General features: G+C 54.7%; 7 protein-coding genes across 7 annotated transcripts; 1 reads left to right on the forward strand and 6 right to left on the reverse strand.

Moving 5' to 3' along the window:
• Window positions 1-32: 32 nt before the first annotated feature.
• On the reverse strand, window positions 33-1,818 carry J4E84_009977 (uncharacterized protein; the record flags this gene model as incomplete). The annotated part of the gene is made up of 3 exons (XM_049392536.1): window positions 33-214; window positions 267-1,686; window positions 1,756-1,818. 3 exons carry the CDS (start codon window positions 1,816-1,818, stop codon window positions 33-35), a joined length of 1,665 nt encoding a protein of 554 aa, XP_049239766.1.
• Window positions 1,819-4,005: 2,187 nt separating this feature from the next.
• Window positions 4,006-6,521, reverse strand: J4E84_009978 (uncharacterized protein; the record flags this gene model as incomplete). The annotated part of the gene is made up of 3 exons (XM_049392537.1): window positions 4,006-4,810; window positions 4,858-6,219; window positions 6,271-6,521. 3 exons carry the CDS (start codon window positions 6,519-6,521, stop codon window positions 4,006-4,008), a joined length of 2,418 nt encoding a protein of 805 aa, XP_049239767.1.
• A 1,669-nt stretch (window positions 6,522-8,190) lies between these two features.
• Window positions 8,191-12,724, reverse strand: ATG26 (Sterol 3-beta-glucosyltransferase; the record flags this gene model as incomplete). Its single annotated transcript, XM_049392538.1, has 4 exons — window positions 8,191-8,499; window positions 8,589-11,333; window positions 11,384-11,824; window positions 11,873-12,724. The coding sequence occupies 4 exons, from the start codon at window positions 12,722-12,724 to the stop codon at window positions 8,191-8,193; spliced, it is 4,347 nt and encodes a 1,448-aa protein (XP_049239768.1).
• A 1,197-nt stretch (window positions 12,725-13,921) lies between these two features.
• PEP2 (Vacuolar protease A) lies at window positions 13,922-15,234 on the reverse strand (the record flags this gene model as incomplete). Its single annotated transcript, XM_049392539.1, has 3 exons — window positions 13,922-14,862; window positions 14,924-15,089; window positions 15,142-15,234. The coding sequence occupies 3 exons, from the start codon at window positions 15,232-15,234 to the stop codon at window positions 13,922-13,924; spliced, it is 1,200 nt and encodes a 399-aa protein (XP_049239769.1).
• Window positions 15,235-15,788: 554 nt separating this feature from the next.
• J4E84_009981 (uncharacterized protein) lies at window positions 15,789-16,795 on the reverse strand (the record flags this gene model as incomplete). Its single annotated transcript, XM_049392540.1, has 4 exons — window positions 15,789-15,966; window positions 16,015-16,361; window positions 16,411-16,647; window positions 16,697-16,795. 4 exons carry the CDS (start codon window positions 16,793-16,795, stop codon window positions 15,789-15,791), a joined length of 861 nt encoding a protein of 286 aa, XP_049239770.1.
• Window positions 16,796-18,446: 1,651 nt separating this feature from the next.
• Window positions 18,447-20,199, reverse strand: J4E84_009982 (uncharacterized protein; the record flags this gene model as incomplete). Its single annotated transcript, XM_049392541.1, has 2 exons — window positions 18,447-20,010; window positions 20,063-20,199. 2 exons carry the CDS (start codon window positions 20,197-20,199, stop codon window positions 18,447-18,449), a joined length of 1,701 nt encoding a protein of 566 aa, XP_049239771.1.
• Window positions 20,200-20,765: 566 nt separating this feature from the next.
• J4E84_009983 (uncharacterized protein) lies at window positions 20,766-21,910 on the forward strand (the record flags this gene model as incomplete). Its single annotated transcript, XM_049392542.1, has 2 exons — window positions 20,766-20,884; window positions 20,935-21,910. The coding sequence occupies 2 exons, from the start codon at window positions 20,766-20,768 to the stop codon at window positions 21,908-21,910; spliced, it is 1,095 nt and encodes a 364-aa protein (XP_049239772.1).
• Window positions 21,911-22,229: the final 319 nt, after the last annotated feature.

The raw sequence follows: 22,229 nt of genomic DNA on the forward strand, positions 1-22,229 counted from the left end.
GGTTGCCCCCATTCGACAACCTCATCCCCCTGTCAATCGCTATCATCGCTATCCGGCGAGCTCCTCGTTGGCGGCCGCGAACTACGCGACAGCGAGAAATCCAGAATGTCCGACTTGGAACCTGCATCAATGAATTTGCGCAAACACCATCCGATCTGCACCGCCGTCGAGGTTTCGTTACCGAGTGGATCGATTTGACGGCCTTTGACAAAGACTAGACGGTGGGTTAGTAAAAGGTATTCCATAGCTTCGAGATTGATACGTACTTATCTGGTTCTGGCTATCCTCACGGTCATACACCTTATCCGACGAGCCAAACGCGATGATACCCAACTTCGAACTCCTCTCCTTCTCCTTTGCATGAGCGGCGCTGCGGTCAAAGCCCTGCTGTGCCAAGCCAGCAAGCAAGTGTTCGTAGATCTTGCGTGGTAGCTTAGTCGACGAAGGGCTATTGGTAGGCCAGGTGGTGATGTTGAGAGTCGCTAGATTGCGCAAGTCACCCAGACAGTTCTCGAAGTTGACGAAGCTGTCGTTCTTGCTGCGGATGACGCTGACGCCGGGGAAGGCTACGGAGATTTGCTCAAGCAGTGTACAGTCTTTGCAGATTTGTGAGAAGGAGGCGTAGTCGTAGACGAGCTCTTCGTCGCAGCTGTCCGGGCCGGTGCTGGCGTGTACGTTGAGGCTTTTGAGTGTTTTGCTATGGCGCACGATGCCGGCGGCGGCTGGCAAGGCCTTGACGTATGTCAGGTCAAGAGTGAGCGTCTCGATACCCGAGACGAGAACGAGGAAGCCGTCGATAGCGCCTAAGCCGTCGTTCTCTGCGTTATCATCGTGTTTGAACTCCAGTGTCTCGAGCTTGTCGGGCAGCTTCGAGCTTTTGCTGAGCTCCGCAAACAGGGCATCAGCACCAGAACAGCCAAAGATGCGGATGCTCTTGATGGACCGGAAGTCGATCAGCTTGCAGTATGTTTCCGAAGCGTAGCGCAGATGCAACTTTTGTAGTGTGATTTCATTGAGTGTGATGGGCGTGCACTTCGCAAACGGCTGCATATGGCTGAACATGGTCGAAGTTATGAGTCCAGGTGCATTGACCGTATCATTCAGCTCGCGCATGGTAACGGTCGGATCCATCTCATCGAAGCTCGCATGCAGCGTAATCTTCTCCAGCTTGCGCCCGGCCACGTTCTTTAGCAAGAAATGACAAAAGTCCAGGACCTCGCGTGAGTCTGGGTATAGGCCAAGCTTCCGTACTTCCTGAAAGCACGTCTCAATATTCGGCAGCTTCTGTAGTTCTGGCAGAACGTTGCGATCCAGCGAAATGCTTTCCATCCACCGCATGCGCTTCTGCTTCTTGTACAGCAACACCAGGTTGTCTCCGGAAAACGGCGACCACGGGTGCCACGAGAACTTCTCCAGTTGGTTCTCCGGCAGCAACTCCAAGATCATGCGAATAGCAAAGTTGGCTTGTTGCTGCTGATTGCATTTATCCAAGACATCTGCGAGGTAGAGGTCCAGCTTCCGGACATGTTGTAGGCCGATGTTCTTGGGGTTGAGGAAGGCTGCGAGCCGCGTGTCGTGGGGTGAACCGACGTCGAGGGTTACTTCGTAGTAGAGTTGGCGGACGGTGATCTCGTGAAGTTGTTTGCAGGTCAGGCAGAGGTTCTTGAGGTCGGTTGGGCGGTTGATCTGCGTTGTTTAGTGTCAGCCTGGTGCTCCTTCTGCTACCTTAAACCAGCCATCAACCCAGAGACTTACATGCTGGACTATCAACGTCTTCAGATCGACCGAAAGGTCCATAAACGCCAACCGCGGCGCCATCATGTGTGCTTTTCCTCGACACCCTCCAGATATCACAAAGAGCACCCCGTAGCAAGTTCGCTCGTCGCCTTATCGATATGCGCGGCCGTCTACGTAAGTCCTGTTCTTGGCTTTTGGAGTATTTCTTCTCCTCTGCTGCCTAATCGCCCGCAAGATACGCAGCTGCAGTCGATCGCAATACGTCCGGCAAACTGACCGGTAAAAGTGGAGTAGGAGCGGAAAGGGTTGATGGGGCAGGAAAAAGGAAGTAAGCGCGCAGGCAAGCAGCCCTTCGTAGGTTCAGCCTCACTTGTGTCCCGCCAAAGACCCACCCACCGATGTAGCTCCGCCCAAGAACAAGGGTCCACGCGGGAGGTGAATAGCGCTAACCTAAGCGACAAACTGGGGTAAGCTTGGGCTGTGAACGCGTGTGCAGCGCTGGCTGGTTGTAATTGGAGCGAGGTGGGGAATATGGAGAGGGGAGTGGTTTGGATGACAGCTCGGTCGCAATGCAATCGATCGTCCCAACAGTCCAAGACAGTGTCCTAACTCTCGCGCTTGAGCCTGGATTTAGTTTCAATATTGACAGCTACGTCACCTCCACGCATACATTTCACGTGCATCAAAGCATGGTTTTCCGCATTCATACATTCGTTGTTCAATCAGCTACCCGCTGTCGGAAACGCCAGACATCTACAAACACATTCAACATCACCCGAACAAAGCAAAAAGCTACCGTAGTGCATCAGGGTAACACATCACAACACACATACGCATCAAGTAAGCAGTTGTAGGCGCCCGGGTAACCTATGTTCAGAGACATGAATATCGTAACTCCAAACGTCTATCACCCCTATCCCCCATCCCCCATCCTTCCCTTCCCATCTCCTTCTCCCATCCCCCCACCCTCTACCCAGCAACAGGCCCTCCATACGCCTCCGACCCCATCGCCGCATACGCCATCCCACCCGCCGTCCTCCCCGTCTTAGCCATCTCCCTCCCCGCAGCCGCAGGGTCGTATTTCTTTGGGCCCTCTTCATCGTCATCTGAACCGTGTCCGTTGCCCGAGGGATTCGCGTTGGTGGTGTCGGGGTGGGGAGCCCATTGCTCTGAATGAGGGTTTTTGGGCGAGAGGGAGGAGGTCATGCAGCCCATTTTGGGTGGGTGTTGGAAGGGTGTTGGTGGTGTTGGTATGATGATATAATGCGATTGGATGGGGGCGCGTAGAGGTGAGCTCGATAGTAGGAATGTGTGTGAAGCTTGTAGGTAGGTGGGTAAACAGGTCTTAGTTGTGAGATAGTCGCGATGTATACTGTACTGTATCTCCCCAAAAGTCCCTATACTCCAATCCTCAAAACAAGCAGAACCCCAAAAGCTTATATCCCCCTTCCATGCTTGAATCCTTCCAAACTCCTAAGCGATGCACACCACACCACACCCACCATTTACCCGGTTAATCAACCCGTGGGCGGAGTCAGGGCTGTGCAAGGCGAACATCAAGGCGAACGAACATCACGAAGGATGCTCAACTCGGGGTAGCGAGGAACCCAATAACATACATCACACCTCCAACGGTCATTGCAAATCGTTTCCGAGGTCATCTCTATCCCATATGCACACACCGCCGTGACCTGCTGCTCCGCCACCGCCGCCGCCACCACATATCGTACCCGATGTCGCGTGGAAAGTCACAAGGCGGTCACTTCAACAGTCCCTTTAGTAATAAGACATAGTACCAAGTCTGCAACCTACATCAAGATGAAAGCGTGCAAAGTAGGTGACCCAACGTGAGTGTAGGCTCTAGGGTATTTGAATTTTCCTTGAATGAGGTGCTCGATCTACCCAGTCCCAATTCCCCTTGAAGCAACACCCCAAGCAACACCCAAACCCAAACCCCTCGCCACCCAAAAGCGAGCGTAATCCCCAAAACCCACCAAAATATATAAAGAATAAGCAACGCCAAATAGCCAAAAAACACCTCGCTATGCAGATAGGTAGACAGATACTTAGAGATCGCAAGCCACACACACCCTCTTGCATAAGAAAAAACAGATCGGTGTGAAGAAGACGTAGAACCAGTCACCTTGTACGGGAAAAAGGATGAACAGGTCTGCAGACTACACCAGGATAGAGTAAGTAGAACTACAAAACTAAATAGTGATGTAGTCTTCATAGTGTCCAGTTTCTCCTAGGTCGACGGATCAAATACTACTCCTCACCATCACTATCCCCGAAGCCAGCCAGTAACTCCGCTTCAAGGCCATCGTCATAGTCGTCTTGGAGATCTGGCGCCGTCGTCCCATTTGCCTCTGGATTCTTCATCTCCTCGTCGTCACCATCGACGTCTCCCTGGTCTTCTTCAGGGCCCGTCGTCTCTGGGCTGGGTAGACCTGATTTGTCCGCGGTAACGACGTTGGTGAGTGACGTCACCCGCTCCATGGTACGTTTCTTCCGCCGTTGGAGGCGCGAGGTGGTGCTGTTGACACTGCTATCGCTCTCCTCCGTCTCGCTGACGTCGGTTGAGTTTGTGCGTTTCCGCTTCTTCTTGGCGGCTTGTTGCTGGGTATCTGATGCTGTGCTGTTGTCTGATCGGACGCTGTCGGAATCTGATTCGCTGCCGCCGCCGTCTGTGTCGGTCTCGTTCATGAAGTCAGCGAGCTCGTCGTCGAGCTGCGCCCAGTCGTCGTTTGACATTTCGACTACGGGGGACGCATTGTCTGCGGCTTCATCGCCTGTTCCGTCGATGCTCTCATCTTCCAGGTCGGCGATGGGTGAGCCGCCTCGCTCTGCCGCATCGGTCTCGATTATGTAGGGTGTCTCGTCTACATGCTCCCATCTGGTGCAGCATTGGAACATCCATTCGGGGTTCACGATCTTGATGTGGGGGTATCGGGCGGCTCGCTTTACTTTGGTTGTCTTTCGATCGGGGTTGGCGATTACGTGGGTCGTTCGCCGGGTAACGTTCGTGGTAACTTCTGCGCCAAAGCTTCCGATCCATAGTGCGAAGTCCGATCTGGGGAGGGTTAGCTGCGCTCTGCGACTTCGCTGTCGAGTACTTACGTTAGGACATCCACACCAAGCGGAATGATACCAGAAAAGACAACCACCGCACCGTCGAGCACCTCGCTCTTGATGCGCGGCATAATCTCGGCGACATCAGGAATGACGTCCTCTTCCATAGAGCGTTTCTTTGGGCTCTTCTCGCCCTTGAGCTCAGCCACACGACCGCCTGTTGGCACCTTCTTGGCCTTCCTGTATTCATCGTAGAATGTGCGGTGGACGAGGTTGAGGTTGTGTTCGATGACGTCGAGTCCTCTGTCGTCGTCGTTGAGGATACTGTGTCGGACCTTGTGTTGTTCGACCGGTCGTGAGTCGCGAGTTTCCACTTCGGCAGGTGTCTCTTCATCTTCCCTATCCTGCATGAGCTGTTGTTGTAGTAAAGGCCGCTCTGTTTGTTGCGCGATAATGAGCTTCTCCTGCTCTTTGGCCTGCTCCTCCAAGTCTTCGGTCGCTGCTAATGATATGAGTTGTTGTCCCAGCTCGTTCAGGTCACCATTCGTGGCTTCGGTCGTGGTCTCGAGCGGCTTGCCTGGGACAGATACGACACTCGTCGTCGCGTTCTCAGTTGTGGCCTTCTTCGGTGTCGGGGGCGATTTGTCCTTTGCGAATGACACAAGCTCCTGCTGCTTAGGGAGGAAGCTCGCGTTGATATCTCCCGCGCCAGGGAAGAAGTTGAATACTGGCACACGGACGAGGTGTGGGCTGTATTGCCAGACGTCTGCTCGGTCGTCAATGATAACGCACATGGCTGTGTTCTGGTAGAAGAGCCGCGTCAGACTCTTGAGCTTGTCTGTGTAGTTCTCGTCGCGGCTGAGGATGCGGTCACCAAAGTACTTGCGCTCGGGATCGATGATCTTTGCGACGGCTTGCGCATAGGCTCGGGTGGCCATGGTGTAGACGTGCATCTCGTATAGCTTCGAGACTCGGTCGAAAAAGTCCTTGAGGCCTGGGCGCATCTTGACGTAGTACCAGTTCGCAGCCACATTGGAGACATTGTCATCCGCCAGCTGGAAGCCCTGTACATCTTTGACGGCATCGTGGTTCGGGTTCTCGGGGTCGGCTTTCCATTCGGCAATGGTGCGCTCGCAGGTGGTGTGAATGACGGTCTGGTCCAGATCAACGATGAGGGTCAGCTTGCGCGCGCTCAAGAGGCGCTTCTTGGCGTCCTCCTCTGCCGCTACCGCCTCCTTGTGACTGACGAGGAGCGCCGTGTTGTCGTGCGCCATGTTGACCGTCGCGCGTCCGACATCGAGCTCCTTGGTGAGGTAGTCGACCTGCGTCATGTCGCGGCCGCAGTCGACGCAGAGGCCGCCAAACTGTGTCTCGTGCGTGCATGGCTCTTCGATCTCGAGGAGTGGAGTTCTGCGGCCGTGTTAGCATGTTGCGCGCGCAGCAGGCGCGCGGTAGGCCTACCCATATCGCTCAATGACGGTGCCGGGCTTGATGAACCAGCGCGTGATCTTTCCCTCTGTGCTCGCGGCAAACGTCTGCCTGAACTTCTTCATGACCGTCTTCTCGCCTCCCCACTTGTCGCCCTCGGTGACGCGACTGTCATAGCTGTAGTTGAACAGCTTGCCCGACCGCTGGACGTCATCGTCGCGCTTCTTAAGGAGGTCGATGACGGTGACGGGATAGCTGAGATCCCGAGGCGAAACGATCTTCATGCCGAGGTGAGGCAGCCCATGCGACTGGCGACGTGGTGGTGTTGGACGTGGGCGCGTTGTGCTTCGGCTCGGCGCATTCGGCACTCCCGCGGCGACGAGTGGTGAGTGGAAGCTTGGTCGCAGTCGCGATGCGCTATGACGTCTGGCGCCAACGTGCTGAAATTAAGTTGAGAGTGAAGGTGTAGTTTCCGGATGTGGTGCGACGGGCTAGGTGGAGCGTGGGTGAGACCTCGGAGAAGTAGAAACCTGAATAGGTTTGCAGACTACACTACGATAGCGCAAGTAGATTGCAAGATCTGGCGTCAATGTAGGCTCCAGTGTGTTCAGTTTATTTCGTGTATGAGGTGGTGAGGTGCTGCGCGACCGGGGTTGACGTATGGCGTCGCGGCTCGGTTTCCCCCAAATATTTGGGAGCGAGGGGCGGCCATCTTTATACCTCTCAGCCACCATACTAGCGCGACTGCCACTACCTCAAACATGCCACCAAAGACAAAGAGCGCTCTCCAAATAGGACGACGCGTTTATCACCAGTCATCACGAGTGCATCCACGAGTCCAACGGTGCCTATTATTGGGAATTGATGCAATGCTTTTTCCGCGATACCTCCTTCGACTTGGTAGGGTAGTAGTGGCCTAGACGCGTCTGAAGCCCCGAGGAATGCCAAGACTTTACCCTCGCGAACACCAGGCTACGACATTGCACGATCGATCTGTGGGAGATGGCTTATCTGACGTATACGCACGATTTTCATAGCCTTGAAGTCCTATGCAAGTATACTCTTGATGCCTACATCTGCGCATGCCGTATTCTTTTGACTCACTAAAGATGCATGTAGGCCTCACACACACACACACACACACACACATCAAGACCTTACTGTCACGAGAACCAGCTGCACTTAATCGTAAAAGATACCCCGGACCTTTTTCGAGCAACATATCTTGTGCTCTGGGAGATGCCTCTTCTCCATGAAATGCAGTCTCACATCACGTGCCATCTCCGCTAGCAACCCATTCTCAGAAAAAGTTAACGTCTTTGGAGTGCACCATGCGGCGACATAACATGATATGACTCAACAGTTGTATGCTCTTGCCGCATACACACGTGCTCGATGTATAGATTCGAGTCATCAGAAATAGATGTAGCCCTCACACATACTAATGCAACTTCCAGGCTGCACTTCAGTAGCATTGCATTCGCTATATCTACACACACAAACTACCAAGACTGCACTATCACGAACACCAGCATGCGACCTATCATATCCCTACTTGCAAACAAGCGACAACACATCCGTGTCCATCATCGATTGGTCAAGTCAAAGATTCGTCAATACCATCTCCACGTTTAGGCAACGACGACGATCTATCAGCCCCCACGCATCTCCATCGACCGCCGCGCAACATACCGAAAATTCCTCTCGAATATAGAACTGTGTAATCATTCATTCCATTCCATTACCTACGCCTAAACACGCCCACGATGAAAAAAACATGTGCGCACAAGGCACATCAAAACCGCGTGGTATCGTAACAATCTACTCTATAACATCATGCAGAACCCAAAAAAAAACGCCCTATAACCCATCCATACCCAAGTCCAAAACCAAGTCCATATTCGCGCCGCAATGATTAACGTCTCCTCACTCCCTCACTCCCTCATCCCCAGCTCACTTCTCCCGCTTACTCGTCTTCCCCGCCTCCTCTCGTACCATACTCCCCAACACCGCACTCCCACCCCCCATCCTCTCCGCATCCTGCTCCATCCCCACCACCGGTTCCTTAACCACATAAGGATGAGAAACCTCTGCTTTCTCGCCCCCATCATCAACAATTGTCCAGTCGTCTTCGTCGCCGAACCCATCGTCCGTGGCATCAGCATCCTCATAACCAGGCTGTTTGCCATGAGTCTTGATGAGCGTGCGTGCGCGGTCGAGTTCACGGTAGATGGTTTGGATGGCGACTTGAGTGCCGTTGTCCTATGAGTCAAATATGTTAGGAGAACCGACTTCTGGTGATATGATGGAGATGGAGATGGTGATGGTGATGGAGATGGAGGATGACTTACCTTCCTAATCCTCTGCCCCAACCTCTTCGCCCTCCCAATATACCGCTCATTATTCGTAACCTCCCAAAGCGCGCGACTAAACACACTAGTATTAACCTTCTTCAGCCAAATCCCCACATCAAGATCCTCAATGCGTTGCGCAAAGAAGAACTGGTCGCCGAAGAAAGGTTTGATAATCGTAGGAATACCAGCGCGCAGACTGGCACCCGTCGTGCCACTCCCACCATGATGCACCGCCGCGTCCATTTGCTTGAACAACCAGTCGTGGGGCGCAGATTGGATCTGGAAGATTTCTGGTGGAAGCGGGATTTCGGGTTTGGACGCGTCTTTGGTTTCGAGTCGGTCGGACCAGCCTTTCGAGAGGACGCAGCGGACGTCGGCTTTGAGGACGGAGTCTACGACTGTTTTTGTGAGGGCGGCCGGGTCGTCGATGACGATGGAACCGAAGCCGACGTAGACGAGCTTCTTGCCGTCGTCGCGCGCTTTCTTGATGAAGGCGGTTAGGTCCGCTGGAGGTTCGTAGCCCTCGCTCTCGTCCAGGAACCAGTATCCGGTGACGCGGACCCAGTCAGGCCAGTCGAAAGGTGGCGGTACTACGTGGGGACTGAAGTTGTATAAGAACGGTCGCGTATTCGCCTGCATCTTACGCATGGTTGTGGGCGGGAGCCCCAGCTCGCGTCGTCGCCAGGCGTTGATTTGCCCGGAGATGGCTAGCCAGAACATCTTATCGAAGATTCCGTACGTAAACTGGTTGTAAGCACCGCCCTGCTTGTTCTCCATGACAGCAAAGGCGTGGGGGTACGTTCGCGTGCGCGTCCATGGCATCGTGAAGGCGCGGAAGTACGGGACCTCGAGGGCCTCTGCGATGTGAATACCAGCCATCGTGCTCGGGCTCTCGATGATCAAGTCTGCACCTTGACATGCCCGCCAGGCTGAACTACACACGTCGTCGAGCCATCCGCGGAACTTGGCGTTGGCCTCTCTCAGGAAGCCGACCGTAAACATACCGTGCTCGACACAGATCCGCATGAGCTCAGCTGGGTTGCCGTCGACGACGGCGAACTCGATACCATGCTTCCGCACCCAGGGCTCAAATTCAGCATGAGTCGCGATTTTCGCCTCGTGTCCCTCCTTGATCAGCTCTTTGCATAGCGCAATGTATGGCTGCACGTCGCCTCGAGATCCGATAGTAAGGCAAACGATTTTCAGCGGCTTCGCGGGCTTGAAATCAATGATAGAGGCGAGAGGGTCGTCGAATACGAGTGGAATGCGATCGTGCTCTGCAGCGCGTACGACTTCCGATACGTCCACCTTCCTGTCTGTGTCGGTATGGTCGCGGGCCTGTTGTAGCAGATCGTGCTCCGCCTTTGCAGCCTCGTCCTCGCTGTCAACGCCCGAAGAAGAATCATCCTCATCGTCGAGATACCTATTATTCTCCAAAACGCGATGCACCATGATTGCGCATTCGTCGCGATACTCGGCCTTTGAGAACTCGAAGAAGAGCTCTTCATGGCCCTTGATGACGACGGCGAGACCATGGTAGCCCAGTCGGAAGCCTTTCTCCTTGTTGACATTCTCGATATCCCGCATGGGGATAATGACCTTGGTCTTGGACGTAGGCAACAGGCCGCGGAAACAAAAGTAGTTACCGCTGATATAAATCTTGCCGTAGTTTGGTAAGACGCGCTGCAGCGACGCAAAGAACGACGACTGTAACACCTCGGTGTCGGGGAAAGCGAAGTGATTTTGGAAGTTTTCCGCAGCCTTCGCCGCGTCCTCGTCGTCCTCGAACCCATGAACCTGATCTCCAGTTTCCAGTCCGTCGGCAGTGGTGTAATGCTTCCGCCCGCCCGCGAGCATACCCGACACCTTCTCGTAGTAACCCATGGATTCGGTCGCGAGTAGGTTGCCCATTTTCTTCGAGCGGGTCCTGAAGAATCCCGCTAGGCCCGACGCTTTCTGAAGCGGGTAGGAGGCGAGATCTTGTAGAGCAGATGAGGACCCTGATAGGCGAGGTTGAGCGCTAGTGTCAGTATCGTCTTCCAGATCAGTCGCGCCTGTCGGTGTTTGGGGTTGCTTTAATCGATTCGCAGTGTTTGCGGATTTCGGTTGGCCCGAACGCGCTGTGTCCTGTGAATCTCTGGCTTGAGTGTCTAGCTTATGCAAAGGCGCATTGATTGCGTGATTGGCGGGACCACGGAATAAGTCGGAGCGGTCCAGTATTTGCGAGGCAGAAGCGCTGCTTTCGTCCATGGATTGAATCGCGACTGACGATTCGGTACCCGGATCGAGTGAAAGGTTGGCTGACTCAGAATCCGCTCCTCTAGGCGACAGAGGAGTTCGGTCTCCTGGCCGACCTCTACCGCTGAAGCTTCGTCGCGCTTCATTGCTTGGTCTTTTTACTTCGCCGCTCGGCCGTCGAAAGGTGCGGCTCGCGTCCATGCTACGTCGCACGTCCCAGCTCTTCCTGTTGGCATCATGGCTAGACCGAGCAGATACATCGCTTATGCTCGACCTTGCTGCACGCGGTACCTGCAAAGGCGAAAGCGTTGCACGAACATTTTCTTGAATGTGTGGTGTGTCGGCGGTCAAGGTTGGCGATGCTACAGATTCGCGTTGACCGGTTGGCGTAGATGCCTCGCCGTCAACACCTTGCTGCAGGGCTTGATGGTGCTCGTTGTCGTTGATCATGATGCGTAGAACGTTGAGCGCGTCTTGTCCCTGGTTGAAGAACGAGAAGAAATACTGTCGCAGTGAGCAAATATCCCATTCGTATGATGGGGAAGAACACATACCTCGTCAATAGCAAAAGTCTCGTCGTTGTCAATGACCCTCACCTTGACCGTATTCGCCAAATCCAGAATACTGCTCTCCTCAATCTCCAGCACATTCTGAATCGGCAGGCTAATCTTGACACTATTGCCCTCATTATGTGTCCGAAATATAACCTTCTGGATACTCCTCGCCCACTCCTTCGCGCTCGCCGCACTGTCCGCCTTGAACAGATACTTTCGCTCATCCGTAGTGATGGTAAAGCTAGTCTCTTCTTCTCCCTTCTTTGTGGGCTCGATGACTTCGGCGGATATTGCGTACTGCAGGTTGATTCGGTTGCGCGGAAAGTAGAGTTCGGTAGGGTTGGTGTAGTATGCGAGGACATCGCCGCGGAGAACGAACCAGTAGCGGTTGAACTTTGAGCGGCCGCGTTTGGAGAGGTAGCCTGTTTTGCTGACGTCGTGCTGAGAGGGTTAGCACATCATGTTGACTGCGGGGCGGAGGGTGCTTACATGTTTCTTAGGTATATACGCGTAGAAGCATATGTGCTTCTGGGTGATGTACATGTACCCTTGCAGCAGGATGCTTTGGAGCAGCCAGCATGGATACTCGGATATAACCTCCTCCACCTCTTCAAACTCGAATATTTGCTGTATCCTCTGAGCAAGCGTGACAGGGGCTTTGCTCTTAGCAAGCCCTACGGAGCTTCCGTGTCTACTCCTTCGACCTGAGCTCCTCCCTTTGTCTACTTGTGTATCCTCGCCGGCCGCGACCTTGGTCTTGTCCTTGGTCTTCGGTTTCGGTTCGCTCGGCGGGGTCGGAAGGTCATCGGGTGACGGTTTCGGGGGGAGGAACTGTGACGAGGACATCTGATCGCCGCGGCGGCTGTCTGAGCGTGCTTCCTTCCGGCTGGAGAGCTTCAATTTGGGCAGGGAGCGCAATAGTTTGTTCTCGGAGAGTGTGCGCCTGTGCTTTCCCTTCTCTGTCGTCGGCCCATCCAAGTCTCCAGCTGGACTTTGGAAGTCGTTGGCTGAGCTCAAGCGACTTAGTCGTGCTGCGCCGTCGAGGTTGCGGTAGGGTGCCTTCTTGCCTCCGTCGTCGCTATCGCCGGAGTCGACTTCTTGCATCGTGCCCAGGTCCGTCTGCGACTGCTGACCCGCGCGGGTTATCATGGAGAAGAGCGACTGGTTCATCGACATGGTGTTGTTCCGCTTCGGCGCCGTGACATCCTCCTGTGCATCGTCGCCATCTCGGAAGCGCTCCGGTACGTCCATAGACACACCGCGCGTTTCTCTTCTTGAGTCTTTTCGCTTTCTGCTCATTCGGCGACTCGTCCTGTCCTGGCTTCTGTCTTGGGACGCCATCTCGGGATGGGGCGTCGTGCGCCTGCACTCAACAGTTATTGGATCGTCAAGGTTGCTCGCGGATGTGCTGGCGGATGTACCACGGTTGGTCAAGGCAGAGATGTGGACTCAGAAGTGTATTGCGAATTACGTTTTGGGAAGGTATCGCTCGCTGCAGGGCAGTTGGGAAGATCGTTAAAGGTCACATATTGGAGCGTTGAGGGAATGACTTGTAGCTGTCTCGTGGCTGAGGAGCGTGCTGCATGCGTCCGGGGTACCTACTAGCGCGATACGATAAGGTTACCCACGCACACCTCCAGGCAACGACCGCGACCGGTAACTGTGGAGTGTGACAGGCAGTGTATTGATCTGTATATTTCATTCGAATCCGTTATCATCCCACATGCTTCTAGGTTGCGAGCTGCAAGCCCCCAGGTCCGTTGGGGCAGTCTACAGACGTCATTGGTCAGACTTATCGATAGGTGCACGTGTAAACGCCAGCCCAAGGCGCTGCCGTCCGCTAACGTGGACTATAATAGTCCACGCGATGACAGCCAGGTACTCCAACAGAGGCGCAGACAGGCAGACAAGCGGTTGCGGATGGATCGCACGATCATGAGCCCTTTCGTTCCTGGATCTGGCAAAAAGAAGGTATCTTCCACGAATCCAAAAATTGGCAAAAAGAAGGCAAAAACATACAACAGCGCGAATTCGCTTCTGGTCACCCACGAAGCTACTAATGCGCCGGTATCTTGTTTATCTATAGCAGAGCGGACGGGATGCTGAGGTCCTAAGATCCTATGGTCGTATGTGAAAGAATGGCTGTTGTAGCAGTATATAAGAGCGTTTCTCCACGGGCCGCCAAGCCCGTGCCCGCCGCCTAAGCCATCCGTGCCCGCAGGTTGGTGTATGGCATGCTGTTTCATGAATTCATCTCGTGGGAGACAGGTCCAAAGCTCTGGCAAATCGCGTAGTGGTCACATTTATATTGGCATCTCGAGGTTGCAACAGCAAGCAGAAACGTGCATGCAAAGATCCACAGCATCACATGCAAGGGCACAATCATTCTTTATCCTTCTCATTGGCTGATGTACTCTTGTACAACCGAATACCCAAGTCATTAAACCTAACTACAATTTGATCCAAACGCCGTCATCATTTCCATGACGTTCCAGAGTTGTATGATAACCGTGATGGGGTGACATGGGGAGCAGAAGCTTACTTGGACTTGGCAAGACCGACAGCCGAGTTACCAAGGTCGTATACGGAGTACCACTTCCTGAGGAAAGCGTCACCGAGAATGGCAAGAGGTCCTACTGGCTCGGGGAAGTCCATGCCCATGAAGGCAGAGATGCAGGATCCCTGAACCTCGAGGATGTAGTCGAACGCGCTGATGGTGAAGTTGTGGCCGGTAAGAGTGAAGGTGAGGTCGGGCAGACTGTCACGCTTGTCGCACTCAACGGAGTACTGGCCGTTGAAGCCCTTCTTGGCACCGATCTCCTTGTTCAGGAGCTCGGCGATGGTGGAGGGAAGAGCGATCAGAGATGTACCGGTGTCAAGAATGACACCAGTGTTGTCCATCTCAGCAGTCTCCTTGCCGAAGGTGATGGCATCGAGGTCGACCTCCCAGTAGGCCTTGCGCCTGAGGGGAAGCTTGACCATCTTGCCGGTGTAGTGGCTCTCATCGATGCCACCAAAGGTAGCCTCGGACTCCTGGCCCTCGTTGGTGTCGCCGAGGTAGAAGGCGAAAACAGGCTCGTCCAAGAGACCCTGCTCAAGCATGTTGTAGAAGGGAGGGACTATGCCCTTGACACTGATAGTGTCGTAGCCAAGACCCATGATGCCGTCGAACCTGCCGAAGGCGAAAGCGAGACCAGGCTCGGAGGTGGCCTCGGCGAAGTCCTGGTGCTTGACTTTGAGGTCGCCGATCTGGAAGACATCCTGCGAGACGAAGCCGCTGAGCGAGCCGGATCCGTAGCGGATCTCGAACTCGGTGCCGTTCTTCTTGTAGGTTGACGACGCCGAAGAGTCGTACTTGGTGTGAAGGTAGCAGGCAATCGAGTTGCAGCTCTGCGATGGGACCCAGAGGTTGGAGCTTCCCGTGTCGAGAACAACCTTGAAGGTCTGGGGAGGAGTTCCGAGAGAGATCTCAGAGAAGTCTGGCGCCTGTTAGCTTTTGCCACACGGTGCTGCGGAGCGCATGGAGCTTTAAAGACGTACATTGCGCGTTCAGGAAGTTGCTGACGGGCACGGGGTGGGTGCCATCGGCGATGTAGGGCGCCTTGAGCGCAGCCTCCATGTGCGACTGGGCCTTGAGGCCGGTCATGTGCTGCTGGGAGTACTTCTGCTTGAGGCCAGCCATTTGGGTCTCGATGTTGGCAAATTCCTGTTCATGGTTAGACTGCGATCTTGCGCGTCCGAATGCGACGATGGCTTACCAGCTGGTCAGACAGAGAGACCTTCTTGAGCGGCGTCTTGTAGACAGCCGCAGAGGCCGAAGTGGCTGCTGCGAGGAGCACCGCCGTCTTCATGATTGCGGACGTTTGATGGAGACGGATGGGGTATGGAAGAAGAATGGATGGATGGGAGATGGGATGGCGGGTGGAGAGGGAGAGATGGGGGGAGTGAGTGGTGTGTTGGGGATGGAGCTCAAGCTGGAGCTATCTATGGGGCTGGGGAAGGCGCGGCGGGCGAATGACGAATGTGACCAGTGCTGCCTGGCCGACAGTGCGACTAGCGTGACACGTTCCCTGTTCGAGGATTGTACCTGCGCCAGGCGCACCCGCCATGCCCCAGACAACCAGAACCGAGGTCTGCATAGTGCTCTGCCAGCCACTTTTGTTGATGGAACTTGGTTGATTAGCTGTCGCACACTTGAGCGACACATCTCACGTGTCTCGTTGCATGCGCAAATCAGGATACGGTGGGCTTCGAGCGCGCAAGCTATCCCGTGATCACGCGCGTCAAGCTTCCATGACCTCAGCACTCGGGCTAGCAAGCTATCGCTCAGGTCCTCAGATGATCCCAAACACACATGCTGTGCTGTCTTCCAACGCGGTGTATTCCGACCAACTAGATAACACTATCATACAGCGGTGTCTGGCTCGTCCGTGTACTGCGGCGCCTGAGCCAGGTTCGCCTCCTGCTCCCTCCGCGCTCTCTCCAGGTCCGCGGCCCACAACGCCGAGCTTGCTGGTGCCGTCATGAGGAAGAACATGCTAAGCGGCGGCACATACTGCAGCATGAGATAGACGGTGCCGTACCTGAATACTGATTAGTCGCGTCACAATGACCATACGCAGAATACGTACCAGGTGTATTGCCACCTCCTCTTCTTGATGGCAAGATTCCTCTGTTTCTTGTCATAGCCCAGGAGCTGAAAGTATCGCCAATGCTGGAACGGACCCGCGCGATAGCCCGTGAGCAAAAGAAATATCGGCACCCCGACATATGGTATAAAGTTCACAGGCAGCAGTATGACGAACTCGGCGATCTGGCGGAAGGAGAACGGCGCGTAGACAGAAGAGCGTGTAGGCTTGCCTAGTCGGCGGACGGGATCGTTCAGCGCATCTTCAGTGACGGGTCGGTGTTTGCGAACGAGGTCTTCGTAGCCTTTGTAAATGAGGACGGCGTCGAACACATCGACTTGCGACTCGTCCTGGACAGTGTCAGTACCTGAAGATAGCATGCAGTGCGTGGAGACGTACAACCAAGAAAGACTCGAACAGTAATGCGACTATCGCAGCTCCCTCTCCCAAGACCAGAAATACGGCGTTGACCCAAGCACTACCCGCCGTGTGGAATATCTTGAGGAAGAGGACTTGCGGTAGCAACGTCCATACGAAGAGGTTTATGAGCACAAAGAGGCTGAGAAGTACAGCTGGTAGTAGTCGCGCTTTGAGTAGAGGGTACAGGAACGGGTGCGCGAGGAAGAAGACGATACCCTGTTGCCTATTAGCACATGCGCAACAACAGCAGAACGAGTACAAATACCTTGACTAGATACGTTGACGCTACAACATTATCCACCGTTGGCCGCACTACAACTCTCGGTATATTCCCCAACGCCGCATGCACTCCTTGCTGTGACATGGTGGTGGTTCTCGTGGTGATGCTGAAGCTTGCGTGAAACAGAGACGCGAAGGCAGCTGCGTAAGAAAGACCTCGGGAGTGACGTAGCCAGTGAGACCCTGAGCGGTCCCACATTCCCCCCACGTTGCACCATCCGCCTGGCCCAACTTGAGCGTTTCCCGTCGGAGGAGACGCGCATGGCATTCGTTGTGGCTTGCAGTAATTTACAGTAACCTGCATGTGTAGACGATGTAGACGCCTCACACGCCCTGCGAACGATCCATGTGTGTTCCGATGTATATAGGACTTGGATCTCCCAAAGTGGAAACCGAGCATCAGCCTTCCAACCGACCTCATTACAGACGAACAATTGAGCCCCAAACCCATCAACACATATACTCCCCCGAATTCATCATCCACCATGTTCCACAACCCCACCGCCTCAACCTACAAACACACCACCCCCTCCACAAACCCCTCCGTCTCGCCCTTCCACCGCACCCTCCCCGACTACGCCGTCACCCCTCTAATCCCCTTACCAGACCTCGCCCAATCCCTCGGTCTAGGCCACATCCTCCTAAAAGACGAATCCAGCCGTCTTGGTCTCCCCGCCTTCAAAATCCTCGGCGCATCATGGGCCATCCAAGTCGCCTTGACCAAGAAACTTTCCCTACCCATCACCGCCACACTCCATGAACTGGGTGCGGCGGCGAGGGGAAAAGGAGTGGAGTTGGTGACGTGTACGGAAGGGAATTGGGGCAGGGCTGTAGCGCGGATGGCAATGTATCTAGGTGTGAAGGCAGTGATTTTCGTGCCCGATTTTATGGATGAGGCGACACAGGAGAAGATTAGGAGTGAGGGTGCGACGGTGGTGGTTGTGGATGGGGATTATGATTTTTCGATTGAGAAAGCGAAGGAGGAGGCGGGGAAAGGGAAAGGGGGGATGTTGGTTATGGATGTGAGTTGGGAGGGGTATGATGAGATTCCTGAGGTAATGCCTATTCCTATGCCACAGTCCATAGGTATCTCCGCCTAGCTATGCATGCTGTGGAAACTAACGTGTAATAGTATGTAGTACAAGGCTACATAACCATGCTCACAGAAACCGACAAACAACTCAAAGACATGGATATCAAACCCGTAACCCACGCCATCGCCGCCGTAGGCGTAGGCTCATGGGCACAAGCCGTAACCAGCCACTACAAAGCCTCGTCCCTCGCCCAACCCGCCACTGTCGTAACCGTCGAGCCAGATACAGCAGCGAGTTTGAAAGCGAGTTTGGAGGCGGGCGCAATCACACCCATCTCCACTGGCCATACAATCTGCAATGGCATGAACTGCGGGACAACGAGCACGACGGCGTGGGAGGTGTTGAGGAAAGGCGTGGATGTAAGTGTAACGGTACGAGATATTGATGTACACGATGACTTGCTGGAATTGCATGCCCAGGGGATAGAGAACGGGCCGTGTGGAGCTGCGACGATGACGGCGTTGAAGAGGGTGTGTGAGGATAGGAGGATGAAAGAAACCTTGGGCTTGGATGAGACGTCAGTTGTGGTGTTGTTTAGTACGGAAGGGGCCAGAGACTACATCATCCCGTCTGGTGCTTGAACCAAACCCCCATCCCGAGGTCTCATGAAGACAATATCATACATCTTGTCAGACCATTCCCTCAACCGAGCGTCTTAGTCTTCTCCTTCTTCTCCTTCTGCCTCTCCATAACATTCAACACATCATCCGCATTATTCTTATCCCCCTTCCTCTTCTTGCCTCCCCTCTTCCTCACCTTCTTCGGTCCTTTACCCCCGTCTTCACCATCCTCATCGTCGCCTTCGGCACCCAATCCCTTCCACTGACTGAACTTGACTTTCTCGCCTTCCCGCTCCATCTCCTCCGCGTCATCGAATCGCGATGCTCCGAAACCCATGTCCATGTCTTCCATATCGCGATCTGTAGCCGCCAGCTCCGCAGCACGTTTCTTGAGTCGCGCTTCTTTCGATGCGGGGTCGTTGGGGTCGGTGGATCCGAGGTTTTGGAGGAGTGTGGAGTTTTCGTCCAGGTTGCGGACTTTGGCCAGCGCGGCGCGGACGGTGGCGTCGGCGGCGGAGAGGTCGGAGGGTTCGGCTGTGGAGGTTGAGCGGGCTGTGGTTGCGAAGTAGTCTCGTTTGGCGGGCGCGGCGGGCGCGGCGGGCGCGTTGTCTTTGGGTTTCGCTGGAACGTCTTCTTCTGCTTCTGAAGATACCTCCCCTTCTGATTGTGAACCCGCGGCATCGAGCTTAGGTGCAGTAGGCTCTGGCCTCGCTGTCTCTTCGTTCGATTCGTCATCCGAGTCGTCGAAGTTTGCGAGCGGGTTGTAGTTCGACCCGACTCCTGCGAATATGTCCTCGTCTTCTGACTCTTCCTTCTTCGGCTCAGGGAGGTTATGCATATTGATCGGCTTATTCACGTCGTCCAGATCATGACGCACTTCGGGCGCTGGCTCCTCGACCTTCTGCTTTTTGACCTTTCTCTTCTCTTTGCCATCTGGACCGGTGATGATCAGCACCTCACGACCCTTCTCGTCTGTCTCGATGCGTGTGTCTCCCTGGGCGTTGATCTTGCGAAAGCCTGGTCCTAATGTGGGAAACCTCTTCTCGTGCTCGGCCGCGGCGGCGGCGGCAGCCTCTTCTCGTTGCCTCTTGAGATCCTTCAGGATGTCGTTGCGACTCCTCTTGACGCCAGCGACAGGACGCGGTCCGGTCAGTTTCTCGCCCTTCTTCTCAGCCTTCTCGCGTGTAATGGGGCCGACATCCGCCTCTGCCAGCTCGTCGAACGCGTCTTCGACCTCTGGTACCTCTTCAGCCTCCTCCTCCTCTTTTTCTTCTTCTTCTTCTTTCTTGTCTAGGCCACCCAGAACATCCTCGCCTCGCCTCACTCTCTCGAGCAGCTTCCTGTCCAGGCCCTTCACTAAATGCGTGGTCCCGACATCACCACCCGTAATCTCTTGCACCAGCTTCTCGAACGTCTCGCGGTCGATATCGCCCTTCTTCATAGACTCCTCGAGGTTCTTGACGCGTTTGGCAATCTCATTGTCTTCCTCGTCGGTGTAAGCTTTCGTGCGGTCGGTGTAGCCTGCGGCGAGCCTCGTTCCTTTGGGCACTACGTTCCTGGCCTTCTTTTGTGGGTTGTTCTTCGCGTTGCGCTCGGCGAGTTGGCGCGCAAAATCTGATTGTATTGAGCCCTTGCCTACCTGGCGACTGCGTATCTGTTAGCATCAGTCCTGCGCGAGAAACTATAAGAAAGACTTACGGTGTCATTGGTATGCTCGAGTGCTTGCGCGCGCCCAGCACCGCCCTCGGCGTAGCCGCTGCAGGTGACTTGCCCTTGCCGTCATCCTGAGGTTTTGGTGTTTCGACTAGCAGCCGCCTGAATTGCGAGTTGTTCATGGTGCGCGAGTTGAGAGGTTGGTGGAGAGTCGTGATTCGCAAAAGATGTGCCAAGCCTCTGCAGGCGTCTCTGGGTCGCGCCTGCACCACGCGAGGCTACGCTAAAGAAGCGTGGCTGGTCCAACGCGGGGAACCTTGAGCGCTCAACACAACTCCAGCCTCGTCTACTACCGGATTCTATTGCGTCAGCACGATCACGATGGTAGATGTATGGACTTCTCGAGGCACGGACAATGCCTTGATTTGCATAGTCTTCAGTACCCTGCCGCTTCGGCTCTAGCTGGCTGTCTGTAAGGTTGCAGCGCGATCTTGCTTATGCAGGATCACAAGACTACTGTAGGGAAATGCTACCTGTTTCCCTGTACGAGAGTTACGCTATGCCGCCACAGTAAAACGATCGTGCATAGCCCGAAAGGTTCTGTATCTTCCCCATTTCACTTGCTAGGCACCCTGCGATCCCCACCACCCCGCTTCCTCTCCGCATAAGTACCTGAACAGCCGGGTAAATTGTTGAACTCACCTCCTACGCCTCCCTTCCCCGGTATCTGTGAAATTGTAACGGCAACATGTTCAAGCTTCTGGTTGCTGCGGCTCTTGCTGCGGTGGGCGCGTCCCAGTACGCCATGCCCAACGTGACCAATTCGACTACATTCATGAACCCGATCGTGGGCGCTGGCGCAGACCCGTAAGTCAATCCCTCCAAATTATGTTACTATCCGTCTGAACACCATCTAGCTGGATGTTCCGCCACGAGGACTACTACTACATGACCTACACCAACAACGTCAACATCACCCTCTGGCGCAGCAAGTCCCTGACCTCCTGGGACGCCGCAGAATCCAAGACCATCTTCGTCCCCGAGCCCGACCAGGCCTACTCCACCGATCTCTGGGCGCCCGAAATCCACCAAATCGACGGAAGCTGGTGGGTAATCTTCACCGCAGACCCCAACTTCGACTCCCCACCACCCGAGGTAGAGATGTGGTGCGAGTACAACTGCCCCGCCGTCAATCACCGCATGTTCACCGTTGTCGGCGAAGGCGAAGACCCCTGGACCGCCGAGTACCGCTACCACAGCGAACTCGAGACGTACGATCAATTCGCCATCGACGGAACCTACTTTCAGCACGCCGACCAATTGTACCACATCTACTCATGCTGGTACCACAAGTACGACGGCTGGCCAGCAAACCTCTGCATCACCAAGATGTCCGACCCTTCCACTACCGTCTCCCCCTTCTCCGAGCGCCAAATCATTTCCGTCCCAGAGTACGCCTGGGAAAAGACACCCTTCGGCCGCTCCATCAACGACCGCCTCTCCTCCAACGAAGGCCCCCAACAACTCACCAACCCCACCACCGGCCAAAACTTCCTCATCTACAGCGCCGCCCGCTCAGACAACCGCAACTACTGTCTCGGTCAGCTCGAGCTCGTTGGCGACGACCCGATGAACCCTAGCGACTGGCGCAAGCATCCTTACCCCGTCTTCTACCAGAACCCTAGCGAGAAGGCGTACGGTGTTGGTCATGCGTCTTTTACGACGTCGCCGGATGGGTCTGAGGATTGGATCGTTTACCATGGTATGCAGGATCCGACGAATGGGTGGAGTGCGAGGTCGATTCGTGCGCAGAAGTTTGGCTGGAATGAGGATGGGAGTCCGGACTTTCCTAAGCCGGGGTATGGGCCGTATCAGGTTCCTAGTGGGCAGTAGAGGGGTTGTTGAGGTGGTGTCTGGGTTTTCGGGATGACGGCGGGGCTGTGAAGCTTCTAATGCTTTGCGGCTGGTTTACTTGTATCTTCTGAACGGCGGCGACCGGCTGTGTCGGTACGGTTGTGAAGAGAGCCGCTTCTGCCCTGTCTCTTACATACAGACCTTGGATAGTACCTAGGTATCTGGACCTCTCCGGATATATATTGCCAGCTTAATGATAACCTTGGAACGATCATGATGAACTTGACCGACCATTGTTGAGACTTTATCTCTTGTGTGATACCCTGCGTCGTGTAGATGAATCGAATATCCAATATTG

The sequence above is a fragment of the Alternaria hordeiaustralica genome, assembly GCF_023758085.1.
Source record: "Alternaria hordeiaustralica strain BMP 2776 chromosome Unknown scaffold_34, whole genome shotgun sequence".
Taxonomy (NCBI): domain Eukaryota; kingdom Fungi; phylum Ascomycota; class Dothideomycetes; order Pleosporales; family Pleosporaceae; genus Alternaria; species Alternaria hordeiaustralica.